General features: G+C 39.2%; 1 protein-coding gene across 2 annotated transcripts; it reads left to right on the top strand.

Moving 5' to 3' along the window:
- The first annotated feature begins 34 nt into the window (after nt 1–34).
- Nucleotides 35–12,944, top strand: knl1 (kinetochore scaffold 1). 2 transcript variants are annotated; one of them, XM_058057701.1, is made up of 31 exons: nt 35–322; nt 827–861; nt 949–985; nt 1,077–1,136; nt 1,236–1,318; nt 1,410–1,465; nt 1,549–1,567; nt 1,675–1,715; nt 1,789–1,841; nt 1,961–2,594; nt 2,689–2,701; nt 3,428–3,930; nt 4,017–4,054; nt 4,247–7,579; nt 8,656–8,770; nt 8,865–8,922; nt 8,992–9,091; nt 9,167–9,282; nt 9,492–9,582; nt 10,204–10,320; nt 10,393–10,480; nt 10,599–10,661; nt 10,745–10,784; nt 10,884–10,988; nt 11,064–11,155; nt 11,339–11,404; nt 11,744–11,853; nt 12,191–12,312; nt 12,408–12,533; nt 12,631–12,723; nt 12,801–12,944. In XM_058057701.1, coding segments are annotated over exons 2-31 (6,402 nt in total). In that variant the 5' UTR covers nt 35–322; nt 827–832; the 3' UTR covers nt 12,802–12,944. The 2 variants fall into 2 exon arrangements, with proteins under 2 accessions (XP_057913684.1, XP_057913685.1); XM_058057702.1 differs by having other exon boundaries at nt 8,865–8,914; nt 8,993–9,091.
- Nucleotides 12,945–16,648: the final 3,704 nt, after the last annotated feature.

Below are 16,648 nucleotides of genomic sequence, written 5' to 3' on the forward strand. Positions count from 1 at the left end.
CAGAGTGACGGTCGCCGTATAATTTTGCTAACGCTCATGTAATTTTATATATATTGTGTTGTTCAATAACACTGTAAGCCAACTTCATTACATCAATAATTACATAAAAATAAAAATAATTACATACAGAAAAGATGAACAACTAACCTGCTCCGGAAACCACCTAATGCGCATGCGTGGAGGCGGCTAAATTCAAAACTCCTGACGTTAACCTCTCGTTGACGTTAGCTTCGTCCAAGTTAGCCTTTCTTATGTCCAACTTGGTTCATCTGGACGTAATGGACATAATTGTTGTGTAACAAGTAGCAGTAACAACTACAAGGTATGTACAGCATGTTTATTTGTTCGCACGACATTTATGCACTTGTGTCAATATCACGCTAATGCTAACCGTCACTTACAAATGCTAATGCGACTAGCCAAATAAAAAAGGATACCGTATATATATGCTAATGCTAACAGTCAAATACAGATAGAATAAAACCCAAATTTAGACTTTGCGAAATTCTTTCAGTGTCTTGTTTCATTCAAGGGAACCTGAACCCAGTAGTAGTAGTAGTAGTAGTTGTTGTTGTTGTGTGATTTGTCGTTTATTGTAAAGCTTGTTGGAACTTTTGGGCGGGCGTTTGTTTACAAAGGCGCTCCTACTAAATTCACATAAGTTTATACAGTGTACGTTTCAAAACTACCCTTGCTACTGTTTATGGTGCACACTAGTCTCAAATGTATTGACGTACATTTGTTTTATCACTTTTTGTGTGTAGCATTTCTTTACAATCGTTAGTAAGCTTTAAAAATAAAATAAACAAATCTTTTCATGTTTTAGTTAAAAATGGAGCCCCTGGACCTTGGCAGGAATGAGTGAGTGAAGCACTTTTGACATGCCATGTTTAATATTAAAATAAATACCATACAGGCGATAATTGTGTGGTGTGTTTTTTTTTACAGTGAAAACAGTGGATTCTCCAAGAGACGCATTTCTTCTGTGAGTAATCCAATGTATCTTTGACTAAAGAATGTACTAAATATTGCTACAATCATTGGCATGAACCATGCTGTCAATTTATGATTTTCAGATATTAAAAGCTCCTCGGAAATCAATAAAATTCTCTGATACAGAGCAACAGGAAAATCAGGTAAACACATTTCTGCATTTGAGATTTATACATTTAAAACATATAAATAACCAGGATATTTTAAACCTTTGGTAAATATTGTTTATTATATGAATCAAGGTTGAAAGTGCCAAACCAGTGGAAAAAAGGATTTCCAGAAGAGTTAGCTTTGCACCAGCCAATGATGTTCTTCTTTTCCCCAAGTAAAACACCACAGTCATTTAATTTAATTCATTGTATTCAAAGAGTGTAACTGTTTCATTCTAATAAATATTTTTTTTTTACATTTTCTAGGGATGGGAAAAATGCCTCGTCAGGCCGAAGTCCATTACAAGAGCTTATGTCAACAAGTACAGTGGTTTTTGTTTTCAATACATTGGATTTAATATTAAATAATAAGCAATTTTCTAATATTTTTGTAATGTTTCAACAGGTACCCCAACACAAAATAGGTAACCTAACTATTTGAAGTGATTGTCTAAAATGTACTAAAACAACATAGTTTGTTTTAACATTACACAATCCAACAACAAATAATTTTAATTTTTGCCCACTCTAGGCTCCAGGTGTCAAGTGAAGATGGGATTCAACAAATTACTGGTGCACATTACAGTACTGATCAACTGCAGTTTATGAGTTGTATTACTTGTATTAATATTTGTGTCTCATATAGGAATGGAAACCCTGCTGAGTGCACCTCTTCGTGCCTCTGACCAAAACGAAAAGGTGGGCTTGGCTTTATTTTTCCTTTTTCCTCCGCGCTACCACCAAGATGATAATATATCTTCCTAAATGTTTTATATGTACATTTAGCCAGCATTCATTTACATGTAACTTGTCTTCAGGTCATCTCTGACACTGACTTTGGAGAGAAAACTGTGATGTATTGTGCGGATGATGGAATCATGGACATGACCCAGTCTCACACCATCAACATCGATGTCGACTATCTTGTTGATACGCCACAGAAGAACAGTTTCAATGTATTTCAGAGTGGCGAGACTACAGTGATGCCTTCAGCAGACTGCAACGGCCATAATGTTAACATGGCTAGGGGGTTAGATTTTCCATTTTCTGGTAGAAACACAGATTTCAATCTACCAGTGTCGAGTTTTGATCCAACTTCGACCATTTTTCCTGCAAGTCTTTCAAAACCAACTGGATTGAATGTGGACACAAACCTTTCCCAGACTAAAACCCAGAAGTTCAACGTGGATATAAAAAATCAGGTTCCATCTTCTGTTAAAAATACTGGGAATGTGAGAGAATCGTTCCGTGGCAGTGCACTCTCTCAAGATGATGACGTTGTCGACACCTGTCGTGTTACGGGGTTGACTGATGATAATGACGATCCTTTTCAGTGTCTCTTTCCCTCACAAGAAATGTACTCCCAGTCTGACAAAGGGTCACAAGAATCACAGAACCAAGAGAACCCACAGAAGCACGCCATTATGACACCTGGCTCATTCACACCAAAAGGTACCCTTATTCCAGTGAACAAATGTAACTTCCTAATACTGTCACTTTAAGGCACATTCTAACAATTCTGCAAACCTTTTTTTTTTTTTTGCAGCACCTGAACACAGGTACGTTTCCTGTTCATCTCATATTGTCTTTTCTGTTAGATTAGTAGTAGTAATTACCGTATTGATGCAACCATAAGTCGTCAAATGTAATATAGTCGACCCTCGCTACATCGGCATTCAAAAATTCATTAACAAATGGCCGCTGTTGTGTGGTTGACTATTGTTATTTTAAAAAAAAACAAGCAAAGACAAATTATATGTAGTCCAGTATTCTAGTCACTAGGTGCCAGTAGTGTTAGAGTAGTGAGATGTTATTCAGTTAGATTACCTTCACACCACAAGTAGTCAGCTAAGGCATGTCTGATGTGTAGTGAAAATACGTTCTCTTCCCATTCTGTGTGGAAGTGGTAAGTTTTTGGCTCTTAGCTTGTCCTTCTTCCAAACTCCGTTTGAAAGACTTTCTTAAGTTTATAAATAAATCAAGGCAAACGCGTTAGCTCAGCTCAGCAGCATGCTTGTTAAAACCGTCTCGTATGTCCTTGCCATGATCCTGTCGCCTGCGCATTACCTGCAATGAGTTGTAAACAAAGAATACTGGAAGTATAAATGTGACTATAGGGATGTTATTTCATGCCTACAGGGCTCTAATAATAGTTAAAAGTGTAATTACTGTATAAAGTCATAAAAATCTTTGTTTTATATTGTAATCAATGTGGTTTGTAGTAATTATTTGCAGGACATACCAGACAATGTGGAACAAATGATCTTGTCTTTTGTGCCCAAAAGGTTCCTAAGGGGGGACGCTGAAGAACACACAGAGAAAACAGTGATGTTCCCTGCAGATGATGCCTATGTGCACATGACGCAGAGTCACCCTGTTAAAAACACAACAGATCAGTCAGCTGCCCCTATTTATGACAATGTTAGAAAAACTGTGACTTCTGTGGAAAAGAGACACAAAGATACTCTAGGCCGATCTTCATCTGCAAATAATTTGGACTCCGGAGTCTTTGCCAGCCTCTTAAAGCCCAAAGACACCAGCCTGAATTCAGGATATTCCGGAATGGCTAACACTGTGGTGACCAAGACACCATCCAATGGAGATCCAGTCTGTCCTGAAGATGACCTGAGCATGGATATGACAGAAGTTCAAACGGGACATATAGAGATTCGTGGGAGTAATGACCCACTTCACTCTTTCCGACCTGCACAGGAAATCCACCCTCAAGGCGGACAAACCTCATCTCAACAGTTCTGTACTGAAAAGCAGAGGTCATCTTATAATACAGGTATAGTGACTGACAAAGCTTGGCAAAGAATTTGGCAAACGATGCATATAAAAAAACATTGCTTAAATCTCCATCTCTTCATTTAGGGAAAGAAACGTCATTAAAGGCCTCTTTTCAACATCAGGTGAGTTCACTTATTTCGAATTGTACTTTGGAATGAAAGGATGGAAAGCCTCGGCATGAGAACAATTACGTATTAACTATAAATTCCGCGTTCTCTTTTCTATTGGCCAAGCAGATAATTAAAAAGATGGGCAGAACTTGGACAGCAATCTGATTTTGATTATATCGTCCTAACTGAAAATGTCTTTCTCAGATGACTTGTGATAGTCAAGAGGACTGCAGGCAGAAAACGATGAGATTCACTGACGACAGCGTACTCATGGATGTGACTCGAAGTCACACTGTGAACATAGACTGTGTTTTACCAATGCAGTCACACAAAAATGCGGTCAATTTACTGCCCAAAGAGGAGAGGACTGTGAGGTTCAGTGCAGATGACTGCGCTATGGATGTGACACAAAGTCACACCACAAAAATGACCACTCTTGTGGACCCCGGACAACACCATAAGGTTGACATTGTACCTGCTGGAGGAGAGAAAACACTAAGGTTTACTGCAGATGATGCAGATATGGATGTGACCCGAAGCCATACCGTAAACATTGATAGTCATTTTGAGCCACACATCAAAACAAATGTGGACATTCTACCAGTTGGAGGCGAAAGAACAAGGTGGTTTTCTGCAGATGATGCAACTATGGATGTCACACGAAGCCATACCGTAAACATTGATACTCATTTTGAACCAATGGCCCGCAACCTTAGTGAAGATAAGTGGTATAGAAAATGGATGGATATTGAATCAAGGACCAAACAAAATGTGGATGCTTTACCGATTGGAGGAGAGAAAACCTTGCGGTTTTCTGCAGATGATGCAGCTATGGATGTGACACGAAGCCATACTGTAAACATTGATACACAAATTGAACCAAGGACCAAACAAAAAGTGAATGCTTTACCAATTGGAGGAGAGAAAACCATAAGGTTTTCTGCAGATGATGCAGCTATGGATGTGACACGAAGCCATACTGTAAACATTGACACCCATATTGAAAGAAGGCCCAAACAAAATGTGGATGTTTTACCGATTGGAGGAGAGAAAACCATGAGGTTTTCTGCAGATGATGCAGCTATGGATGTGACACGAAGCCATACTGTAAACATTGACACCCATTTTGAACCAAGGACCAAACGAAATGTAGATGTTTTACCGACTGGAGGAGAGAAAACCTTGCGGTTTTCTGCAGATGATGCAGCTATGGATGTGACACGAAGCCATACTGTAAACATTGACACCCATATTGAAAGAAGGACCAAACAAAATGTGGATGTTTTACCGATTGGAGGAGAGAAAACCTTGCGGTTTTCTTCAGATGATGCAGCTATGGATGTGACACGAAGCCATACTGTAAACATTGATACTCATATTGAAAGAAGGACCAAACAAAATGTGGATGTTTTACCGATTGGAGGAGAGAAAACCTTGCGTTTTTTTGCAGATGATGCAGCTATGGATGTGACACGAAGCCATACTGTAAACATTGATACTCATATTGAAAGAAGGACCAAACAAAATGTGGATGTTTTACCGATTGGAGGAGAGAAAACCTTGCGTTTTTTTGCAGATGATGCAGCTATGGATGTGACACGAAGCCATACTGTAAACATTGACACCCATTTTGAACCAAGGACCAAACAAAATGTGGATGTTTTACCGATTAGAGGAGAGAAGACCTTGAGGTTTTCTGCAGATGATGCAGCTATGGATGTGACACGAAGCCATACCGTAAACATTGATACTCATATTGAAAGAAGGACCAAACAAAATGTGGATGTTTTACTGATTGGAGGAGAGAAAACCTTGCGGTTTTCTGCAGATGATGCAGCTATGGATGTGACACAAAGCCATACGGTAAACATTGACAGTCATATTGAAAGAAGGACCAAACAGAAACTGGATACCTTACTGATTGGAGGTGAGAAAACCTTGCAATTAACGGCAGATGATGCAGCTATGGATGTGACCCGAAGCCGCACTGTAGCCATCGATACCAGGAAACCAGGAGCACAAAATGTGGTCTGTGTACCTGTTGGAGGAGAGAAAACCATTATGTTTTCTGCAGGTGATGCAGCTATGAATGAAACAAGCCACACCGTAAACACTGATACTCCTTTTGAACCACACACCATAACAAATGTGGCTATTTTGCCAGTTGGAGGAGAGAAAACCTTAAGGTTCTCTGCAGATGATACCACTAAGGATATGCAACGAAGACACACTGTAAGCATTTCAGGAAATTCAATTTTAAACGAAGATCCTCCTATCAAGAAAAGAGAAAAGATGACTAGTCTGTCAAGAAATAGATCTTTGTCAGTACTCAGTTTTGATACAGGATTTAAAACGAACGATTCCTGCTTGGCTAATCCCATGATCACCAGAGAGGAACCTCCAGCAGAGCCGTCCTTTCCAGAAACCTCTGATCTAGACCACTTCATCCCAGCCCTACCAAAAACACCATGCATGGATAATGCAACCAAGGTTCAAGCTCTTGTGGATAATGATGTGAATGAAATCCCAAACATGGCTGCCTCATTACAAGGAGCAGCAGCTGATGTTGGCATGAACATGACTGAACTTCAAACAGGCTTGATTGTTGTAGAAAAATGTTCAGATGAGCCCTCTCAATCATCAACACAAGACCCATATGCTGGTCTTCAAGAAGCTAGAAAGGCAACTTCACCTCAGTCCAATCAAGAATCAGGACCAAGCAAACACGATGGAATGGAAATCTCGAATGTTCCAGATCATGTAGACTCAAAAGAAACCAAGATTAGAAAAGACGATGAATCACCCATTGCTAATGATCACGATAGTCCTTCAAGAAAGTCTCGACGAATAAGTTTAGCTGATCTCCACAAAAAAGTGAGGCGTTTGAGCTGCTTGGTAAACCCAACTCCTGAGACTCCAGCTGTGGACAGCTGCAAATCACCTACGCCTCATTTGGACCCTGGCGTCGACAACACCAAGAATGATTTGCTCCCTGCAGCAGTGCCAGATGTTGAAACAGATTTAGGAAATACTAAGGGCGAAGCACCATATCCTCCACAAGAATATGCAACTGTGGAAACTCCTTTCAAGCTTAAGACTAAAGAGCTGATGTCAAGACTTTCAGTGGGAGGCTTTAAGGCAAAACTCCCTCAGAAAAACAGAGCTGATGATCCAAAAAAGGCAAACTCCAGCCACATGAATTCTGAGAGAAAAAGTGCCAGTCGGACCACAACTAACAATACTGCAAATAATTTGGGCAACTGGAATGATGATGACGTGAGTGACATTTATGATGAAGAGCTTGATAGCTGCGAAGATTTATCAGAAACATTGGATGATAGGAGTGCTCCGAAAATCCCGGAAAATGCTATCCCTTTTGAAGGTTTCAACATCGATGAATCTTTATTGGATGTTTTTGAAGAAGACAGTGCAAATTGTGCCCCTGCAATAAAGAGACGTTTGCCATCGGATGAAAGTAACACTGAGGAGAAGAAAATGAAAAAGTCCAATCTGATGGTTTCTGAGGCTGTTGAGACGGTAAGTCAATTTCTGTTACAGTGGAACCTCTAAAGCAGGGGTCTCAAACTCAATTTACCTGGGGGCCACTGGAGCTAGGGTCTGGGTGAGACTGGGCCGCATCAGTTTTTCAAAAAAAAAACAACAAAAAAAAAAACGCAGAAACAGAAAAATGAATAAACTTTACTTTGGTTCCGATTTTCAACAAGAAAAGCTCTGATAAAACATTCCACTGTTCTCAAATATCTTAATTTTTATTTTTCTACACAAAATAAGATGAAAAATAAATAAACAAATCAAGAATAAAGAAAATCAATCAATCAGTAATAAATAAATATAATAATAATAATAAAACGGCAAATAATAAAAACTTAAGAAACCACATAGTTGGTGGGTAGACAATTTTTTTTTTTTCAGATTAAAATGAACAAAGCATTATTAGAGCCCTGTAGACATGACAAAACACGAATATAGTCACATTTATACTCTTTATTTACAACATACTGCGCAACTGCAGGGTCTTGAGACACATGCTAACTCGCAAACGAGAGAGCTAGCGACCTAAACGGTAGCCTTCAAGTTATTTCGTTTAAACTTAAATAGCCAAAAACCTACCACTTCCACACGGATAGGGAGGATAACTATTAACAGTTATTTAACCTTTAACATGAACATTAATCAAACGTAATAATTTTTTCTGGGTACATGATACCATACAGCATCCATATCAAACTTGCGCGGGTCGCACTAACATTAAATTTTCATATCAAGGCGGGGGCCTCAAACTAGTGTCCTGCGGGCCACAATTGGCCCACTGGCCGCGTGTTTGAGACCCCTGCTCTAAAGTAAAACACAATCCGTCCCTTGACACTGGTTGACTTTTTTTCAGATTTCAAAACATTTTGAACACTTTGATGTCTCAATTATGTATGACATTTAAGTAAATTGTCTTAAAATTTGGGTCAAACTTTAGACATTCAACAGTTGAGGTTCCACTGTACTCTTGAGATTTGCCAGTTTTGCCAGTTTATTTATTTTTAAGTTGGTCAATAAATTGTCAACAGATGTCCACTTGGTTCTATTTCTTATGACTCCAGGGAATACACCCTCATATTCTGCAATATGATGGTAACATCATTACAGCTCCAACGACAATACACACTATGGATTCCTCCAGCAGTACTCACACGTCTAGCAGCAGAAGCGACTCCAGTAAGGCCTCTCAATGTTCTTTCATTTGATTTGACTTTTTAAAAAGAATTGTTCCTCCAAATTATGTTAAACATGTTTACTTTCTTATCTGCAGCTTTGAAACGGAGCATGCTGGAATCTCAACTAGAAGACTACTCCACTGATGTACAGAGGCTTTGTAGTTGTAAATGTATGTTTCAGTACCTCTACTCTGCCCTCCATTTATCAATGATTGTCTTTCAGAAATTCGAAGATGGCACAATAACGGTATCAGAGTTCCTTAAGCTCTTCAACATTGACTTTGTGATCCATAAACCCCGGCAAAGCATGCTTCCTGGCAGAGTAGGTTTTATTCTGTGAACCTATATAAAAACCACAATAACATGCATTAATAGACTTGTTTTTGTTTTGGCTCAGTCTTCATTCGACACAGATTGTACACCGATGGATGTAGTGAAAGACAAACTTATAAATCGGCCCAAACAGCTGGTCTATGAAGCAGACATCAAGAGCCTGTCTGAAAAAGTGGAAGGGTGAGATTGCTATTCATTCATTATTTTTCTATGCCACCTAGCCTCATATGCTGGAGCCTATCCACCCTGGACTTACGGCCAGCGCATAGTATAAACAATCATACACACTCACATTCATACCTATGGACAATTTAGTGATCACTATTATTCCTTAAACGTATCACTTGCAGTTACATTAAGTTCAAAGCACACTTGTTTTGTCTTCTCAGGTTGAATTACCGAATGCGGGACTTGGACAAACCTCTTAAAATGGTCAATCAAGCATTATGGGAAGAGATGAAAAATTCTTCAGAAAATGAGGTATTGCTGCTTTTGCTTACTTGATACTAACATAGCGCCAAAAGGTCATATTAAATGTCATTTCAACACATCTACACTGTCTGGTGCCATTTAAAGTACTAGTATTTAATTGTACTATGATAGTTCATACATTTTTTCGTTGTCCTTTTCGCGAGTGGACTCGGACTCCATTGCCAATGTAAACTATTCATTCATTCATTCATTTTCTACCGCTTATCCTCACGAGGGTCGCACATTCATACCTATGGACAATTTGGAGAGTAATAACTTATTATTGTTTCATGTGTTCTCTTGCCATTTCAATTTTCTACTCCTAATAAACCACAGAGTAAGGACAGGAGTTTTCTTTACTGTATTTTCTACTGTATGTCCCTACTGTGCTCTGAAAACAATGTGAGTGAGTTCAGAGTTAATCTAGGTATAAAATCTGACTTACACAAAAACTCGACTAACATCCATCTAGGAACATGACTCGTACATATGTAAAAGAAATGGCAGAAAATGACAGCTTTTATCAACACAGTGTGGTTATTGTCCTTTTCATGTGAATAGAACGACAAAAAATCTCCAGTATGTGTATTAACTTTATCCTGACCTGTCTGTATTTGCTTGAATCTGCAGCTCAAATGTTTTGGTGTAAAACTGAAAGAAAGAAACAACTACTTCAGAAAGATGAGCAAAGTCCGCTCGCATGAAATGAAGGAGGTCCTGTACACAGGTGTCGTGCAGGCTATTACGGTAACTAGACAGTACTCCAAAGTGCTTTTAAAACTGGTCGGCGATCTTCAATGTGACATTGTATTTTGTCAGGCTGAACAGCAGAAACTAAAAGTTAAAGTTGACGAATCTGAGGGGATGATCAGAATGCTGGATGACTGCATTAGTGATTTGGAAGCAGGTAACTCCTACTGTTTTGACATATTTGCACGCTATGTTTGTCTGCTGAATAAAAACATTAAATTAAATTAAAAGAACAGTGAGTGTTTAAGTCATTAAAACGGTTTTTTTCTACCCAGAACTTGCAGCAATTGAGGTGAAAGGAACTGACAGCAAGCCAAGTCTGAAAACACTCCAGGAAGGTAAGTTGAATACTGCATATTTTGTTGTATTTGTATACTTTTCGTCCAATAATTAAACGAAACCATATATTTTTCTCCAACAGAATTGCAGAAAGTCAATGACACATTGAATGACAACGAGCGGTAAACTGACTTTAAAAAAAAAAAACTCTAAAATTAAGAGTCCATTTTGTTGTAATAATGTTTTAATTTTATTGATATGCATTTTTTCTCCTGCTGCAGTCAAATATGTGAACTGGAGATGCAGAAAAAGCAAACTTCGAGCAAACTCGACTACCTGAAAGCTGACGTTGCAAACCTCGAGGGCTCCATTGCCATCTTCAATATGTCAGTCATCATTTCTTGTGCAGTTTTTCTTTCCGGCATTTTCACAAAAGGATATTTATGCATGTTTTTTCATAGGCTCAATGAATGGAGGTTGAAAGAAAAGACAGACCAATATGCAGTCTACACTTTCCTCAGTGACACGTTGCATCTGCAGTTGATGTACAAAGGTACTTCATGTCATCCAACACACTACTACTACACACTACACATACTCGTGAATCTCACCACTCTGACGCAAATAGAAAAGTGGTTCCTCAATCAGTTGTCATGAATGTCAGTCAGCATCATGGCCCTGTGATTTTTCTCTCTTTTTGGCAGGGATCTAAAATACATGTTTTTGTTTTTTGCAGGAAATGGTGCTGCTGAGGATCCTGAGCATGAAATTTCACACATCACTTTTACATTTCTACTTGATGGTGAGAGGGGAAAAATACAAAGTCCACATTCAATTACAGTACTGTCTCAAATATGAGGGTATTTTTACTTTCAAAAAAGTTTCAAAAAAGCCACCCAGGGCTGCAAAGAATGCGGGGGACCACTTTCATATTTAAGTGTGTGTGTATATCTACATAAGGAAACCGGATTAGTCAGTTAGTCCATCTTTGATATTGTCTCACCACAAGTCCCGAAAAAGGGTTTGTTTTATATAAATTTTATATTCAAGTTTGTCTTATGTATGTCATTTCCAGGATGTATGTTGTGCTTATTGCATTTTCTTTGTACATTTCCATCTATGCATTTCATTTTGCATGTAGACACAAGGTCGCAATGTCACGCCCGCCTGGTTCACAAGCTGCTCTCCCAGCACATTGACAGCCAAACAGCTTGGGTGGAGAAATACCCGACAAGCAGTCGTGTTCAAGAGGTAAGATAAGATAAGATATGCCTTTATTCGTCCCTCAGTGGGGAAATTTGCATTGCACAGCAGCAAGAGTACAGAATCAGTTAAGCAGTACAAAATACACAATATAGAAAAATAAACAATTTAAACAACCCAAGTATTAACAAAATCAACAGTTTTTCCCAGAGTTATACGTATACAATATATGACCAGTCTATACACTGAGATCTTGCTAATGAGTTAATATGAGGCATTATGAAAATACTGGCCTTCTTGAGGTGCGGGTGGATGAATGGAAGTTGAGTCTTGGTGTTCTAGAATAAATGGTTACTGTATGTATTCCTCTTCCTGCTGCGCTCAGCTGCTCTCTGACGTGTCCTTGGTGGTCAGTCACTGTCGTCTCTTGGGGGAGGAGATACGGCTGCTAAAAATGTGGGGAGGTTTACGGCTCAATATTGTGGACATCCGCTGTGTGGACACTCGGTAAGAGTCCTTTATGAAGTTAGCTGTCTTCAAAGGAAAACTATGCTGTATTACTTCATTGACTTGGAAAAATAACTGCCATTGTCTTGTTGTAGTGTACATATTCTCTTCAGTAGTCTGAGGACGTGCGCCAAATTCGAGGTGACCTTTTCTGTCAGCTTGGACACCCACATCTATAGTCTTCAGGTGCACAGCTTCAACGCCATCATCGGGAACACAACGTAAGTATGACCGAAGGAAAGCTCTGACAGCGTTTTAACGTTTAAATCTAAGAAAAGGCCAGGGTTTCATCCAGTCTTTGCATGTGTCTGTCTGCAGGATCCAGCAGATTGAAAGCATCATTGAGTCGTTCATTCCGGCCAAGAAGCTCTTGACCAACGTCATTAAGAAGATTAACACTGACCTCCTTTGGTGAGACGAAGTTACACAGTCTACTTTGAAATGGGATTTTGCTAAATATCTCTTCTCTTTCTGTCTGTCACCTCTAGATGGCGACCATGCTCTACTTAACCTGCTAAGTTGTGTTGCGGTTTAAAAAAACACTTGTAAATATTTGACGTATACATACATTTATTAAGAGTAGTTCAAATGTAATATTTCTTACTAAATACTCATTAAAGCATTTTTTCTTATTAATTTTTCAGTGTGTTTTGTATCTTCCAGGATGTACACCTTGTGTCTGCATGTTAACAAGCAATTGTAGCTAAAGCAATTTGGAGGTACATAGCAATTAGATTTGTAGTACTTGAGTTTTTACATGATTGTGTGTTGGAGTAGCTTGTGCCTGTAAGGATTCTTTGGTCTAATTTATATGACAAAATGTCTTTTCATTGACAATATTCAGAGATATTTATTACATTGAACAAGGGGAAATACTGCCTTATGGTTAGTTGGTTATTATTATTATTTGGTTCAATGTTTTCTTTGGGCGGTCAAGTGGTTAGCGCGCAGACCTCACAGCTAGGAGACCAAGGTTCAATTCCACCCTCGGCCATCTCTGTGTGGAGTTTGCATGTTCTCCCCGTGCATGCGTGGGTTTTCTTCGGTTTCCTTCCACATTCCAAAAGCATGCTAGGTTAATTGGCCACTCCATATTGTCCATAGGTATGAATGTGAGTGTGAATGGTTGTTTGTCTATATGTGCCCTGTGATTGGCTGGCGACCAGTCCAGGGCTGAACCCTGTACCCTGCCTCTGAATGTGAGTATGACGGCTTTTTGTGTACACCAAGGATGTCTAAAGCGCGGCCCTGGGGGCCATCTGAGGCCCGATGCACATTCTAAAACTTTATAAAACAGCAAAAATGAAAAGTCAGCAGCAATTTAACAATAACAAAGTATGCATAAAGGGTGAGAGTATTGTGAGGGTGGTAGTCGAAATATATATAACTTCTTACCATATTTACTTGAGTGGCTTTACAAAATATCAAAGTGGCCCTTGCATCCAGTATGCGGCCTTAAGTGTAGAAAGTTTGGACACCCCTGGTGTATACAGTATTTCACCGGGCTAGGCTCCAGCTTGATTCTAAGCAGCAGAAGGGGTGGAAAATGAATGCTTTGAGTTCATTGGTCAATCAAAGAAAGTGTCAAATATGAATCCACTTTTTTTGCTGAACTGTGCTGATGTCGTTTGAAAGGTCGAAGGGATGAAGCTCTGAGAGGACAGGAAAAAAAGTGTGATGAGCGAGTGACCATTCCTGGTGCCTTGATGTTAAAGGTCAAAAAGGGCTTTCCTAACCGTCACCTTCAAGTAAGCCGTCAGGGGCGACATGTTCCTCTCCTAGAAACAACAGCTCTTGTCAAAGCGCATCGGGGACACCCGGATCTTCAGGCGGAGGTTAAGTTTGGCTCAACGTGCTTTTTGCATCTTACTTGCACTTACTTGTTTACTTACTTTTACTTGATACTTGTTTCTTTTTATTGAAATCTAAAAACAGCATGTTGTAACTTTAATTGAATGTCATTTACTCCTGTTCTTGTCTGTACTGGACAACTACCTGATCATCCATCAACCCTATAAAAACCAACTATCATCAATATTAATTATCTCTTTAAATGTAGTGTATTTAAAGTGCCTGGCAATGGCCCCCATAGGAGCCTCTAATTGCATCAAGTAGAACATTTTGCCCCAGGCGACATGTTTAAATCTTTTTATCCTCACACCTGGAAGCAATATTTCACTGCCGTAACATCGTCAGTGTCCTCCACTGACGTCAACAACTGTAAGGTGGACGGTGCTGAAATTGGTTTTTGGAAGATGGAGACCCAGTGGAAGGTTTTATTTGTTTGGGGGATCCTGGTAGACAGCTGGAGCTTCAACCAAGAACTGACATCAGCAGTAGAAGAAGGAATGAAACATGTTAAATGTGCGGTGAATACTGACCTTTACATTTTCAGTAAATACTGTAGTCACATTGGGCCATGCAGTACAATATGTGAATCTGTTTCATTGTTGAATATGGCTTTTTATTAGTGTGTTTCTTTGCAAAATGAAGTATAAAAGTGGTTAAATGAATGTCCAAGGCATTCAAAAAGTATTCTACACTGGTCACTAGATGTTTGGTCTTGGCAACAACTGGCTTATCACACAATGATCAGTAATAAAACATGGGCTACTGTTGCTAAAGTAGCACACACAAAGCTAAAACACACTCAGCTCCCGTAGGGAACACATGATGTATTTATTATGTCTTGTACTTTGTTGGGTAATATGAGCGTAAAGGTGACTATAGGGGTGTTATTTCATGTCCTGAGGGCTCTAATGTTGAAAACAAGTTTTCTATGCTCTAACTCAGGGGTCTCAAATTCAATTTACTTGGGGGCCACTGGAGCTCCGGTCTGGGTGAGACTGGGCCGCATCAGGTTTTCCAAAAAAAACAACAAAAAAATGCATTTATTAAAAACAGAAAAAATACACAAACTTTTTCAGTGCTTTGTTTCCGATTTTCTACAATAAAAGCGCTGATAAAACATTCCACTGTTCTCAAATATCTTAATTTTTATTTTTCTGCACAAAATAAGATCAAGAATAAAGAAAATCAATCAATCAATCAATCAGTAATAAATAAATATAATAATAATAATAATAAAACGGCAAATAATAAAAACTTAAGAAACCACATATAGTTGGTGGGTAGACAAATTATTTTTTTCAGATTAAAATGAACAAAGCATTATTAACCACTATAGTCACATTTATACTTTTTTTTTAATTTACAACATATTGCGCAACTGCAGGGTCTTGAGACACATGCTAACTCGCAAACGAGAGAGCTAGCGACCTAAACGGTAGCCTTCAAATTATTTCCTTTAAACTTAAATAGCCAAAAACTTACCACTTCCACACGGATAGGGAGGATAACTATTAACAGTTATTTAACCTTTAACATGAACATTAATCAAACGTAATAATTTTTTCTGGGTACATGATACCATACAGCATCCATATCAAACTTGCGCGGGCCGCACTAACATTAAACTTTCATATCAAGGCGGGGGCCTCAAACTAGTGTCCCGCGGGCCGCGTGTTTGAGACCCCTGCTCTAACTACAAAAATATCCCATCTATACATTAGGAATCGTACTTCTCGGACATACAGTTATCACAGCCTGGTCTGGAAATCATTAACTGCAAGAACCAAGGGATTATTGGATATTCAGAAACACAATATTTACGTGTGTGTACTTTATATCCTGAAAGAAGAAGACACACAGGGTTCCATGCTTTGCACAGTTGACTCCTGTTGTCTCCTCATGTCCCTCAGCCATCTCTATCAGAGCCCCCACCCCCTACCTCCCAGACAGCTGAACTTATCTTGTTATGTGGGGCTGACTTAATTGGTCCTTGCAGGCAGGTAATTAGTTCTGGTGGCATGTGCTCCCATAGGGATGCCAATGACAGGAATACAGCTTGATCCCCTCCACCCCCCCACCAACCCCACCCCCATCACCCCGACTCAACCCATTCACACACACTCAAGCAAATACTTATGTGACCGAAGGAAGTTGCCACATTCTCTGCCCATGCTTAGGAAAAGACAATAGGTCTGGCTTGTGAAAATAGGTTCCCGCTCAGCGGGGTGGAACAGTGGAGCCACAGCAGCTGCTATGTAGTATTGAGCCTCGGTGGTGCCAGCAACCACGCTTGCTAACACTTACTTTGCTTTTTTTGCTTATGAGAAGGAATGTACCAAATAGTTTGAATAAAAAGGGATCAATAACTTGTCATTTAAAGAATGCATCAAAAAGATATAGCATTTGATAGAATTCTACACTAATCTCTCGGTGACAATAACCACCAGGAAGCTAACGTGTGAGTCTATCTCAGCGGTCTCAAACA

The sequence above is a fragment of the Doryrhamphus excisus genome, chromosome 19, assembly GCF_030265055.1.
Source record: "Doryrhamphus excisus isolate RoL2022-K1 chromosome 19, RoL_Dexc_1.0, whole genome shotgun sequence".
In the NCBI taxonomy this organism is placed as follows: Eukaryota; Metazoa; Chordata; class Actinopteri; order Syngnathiformes; family Syngnathidae; genus Doryrhamphus; species Doryrhamphus excisus.

Bases quoted from the DNA above. Each gene is read 5' to 3' on its own strand.
- knl1 (XM_058057701.1), top strand. From the start codon at position 833: ATGGAGCCCCTGGACCTTGGCAGGAATGA. The intron at 986-1,076 runs GTGAGTAATCCA...TATGATTTTCAG, and splicing joins CCAAGAGACGCATTTCTTCT to ATATTAAAAGCTCCTCGGAA. The intron at 12,534-12,630 runs GTAAGTATGACC...GTCTGTCTGCAG, and splicing joins GCCATCATCGGGAACACAAC to GATCCAGCAGATTGAAAGCA.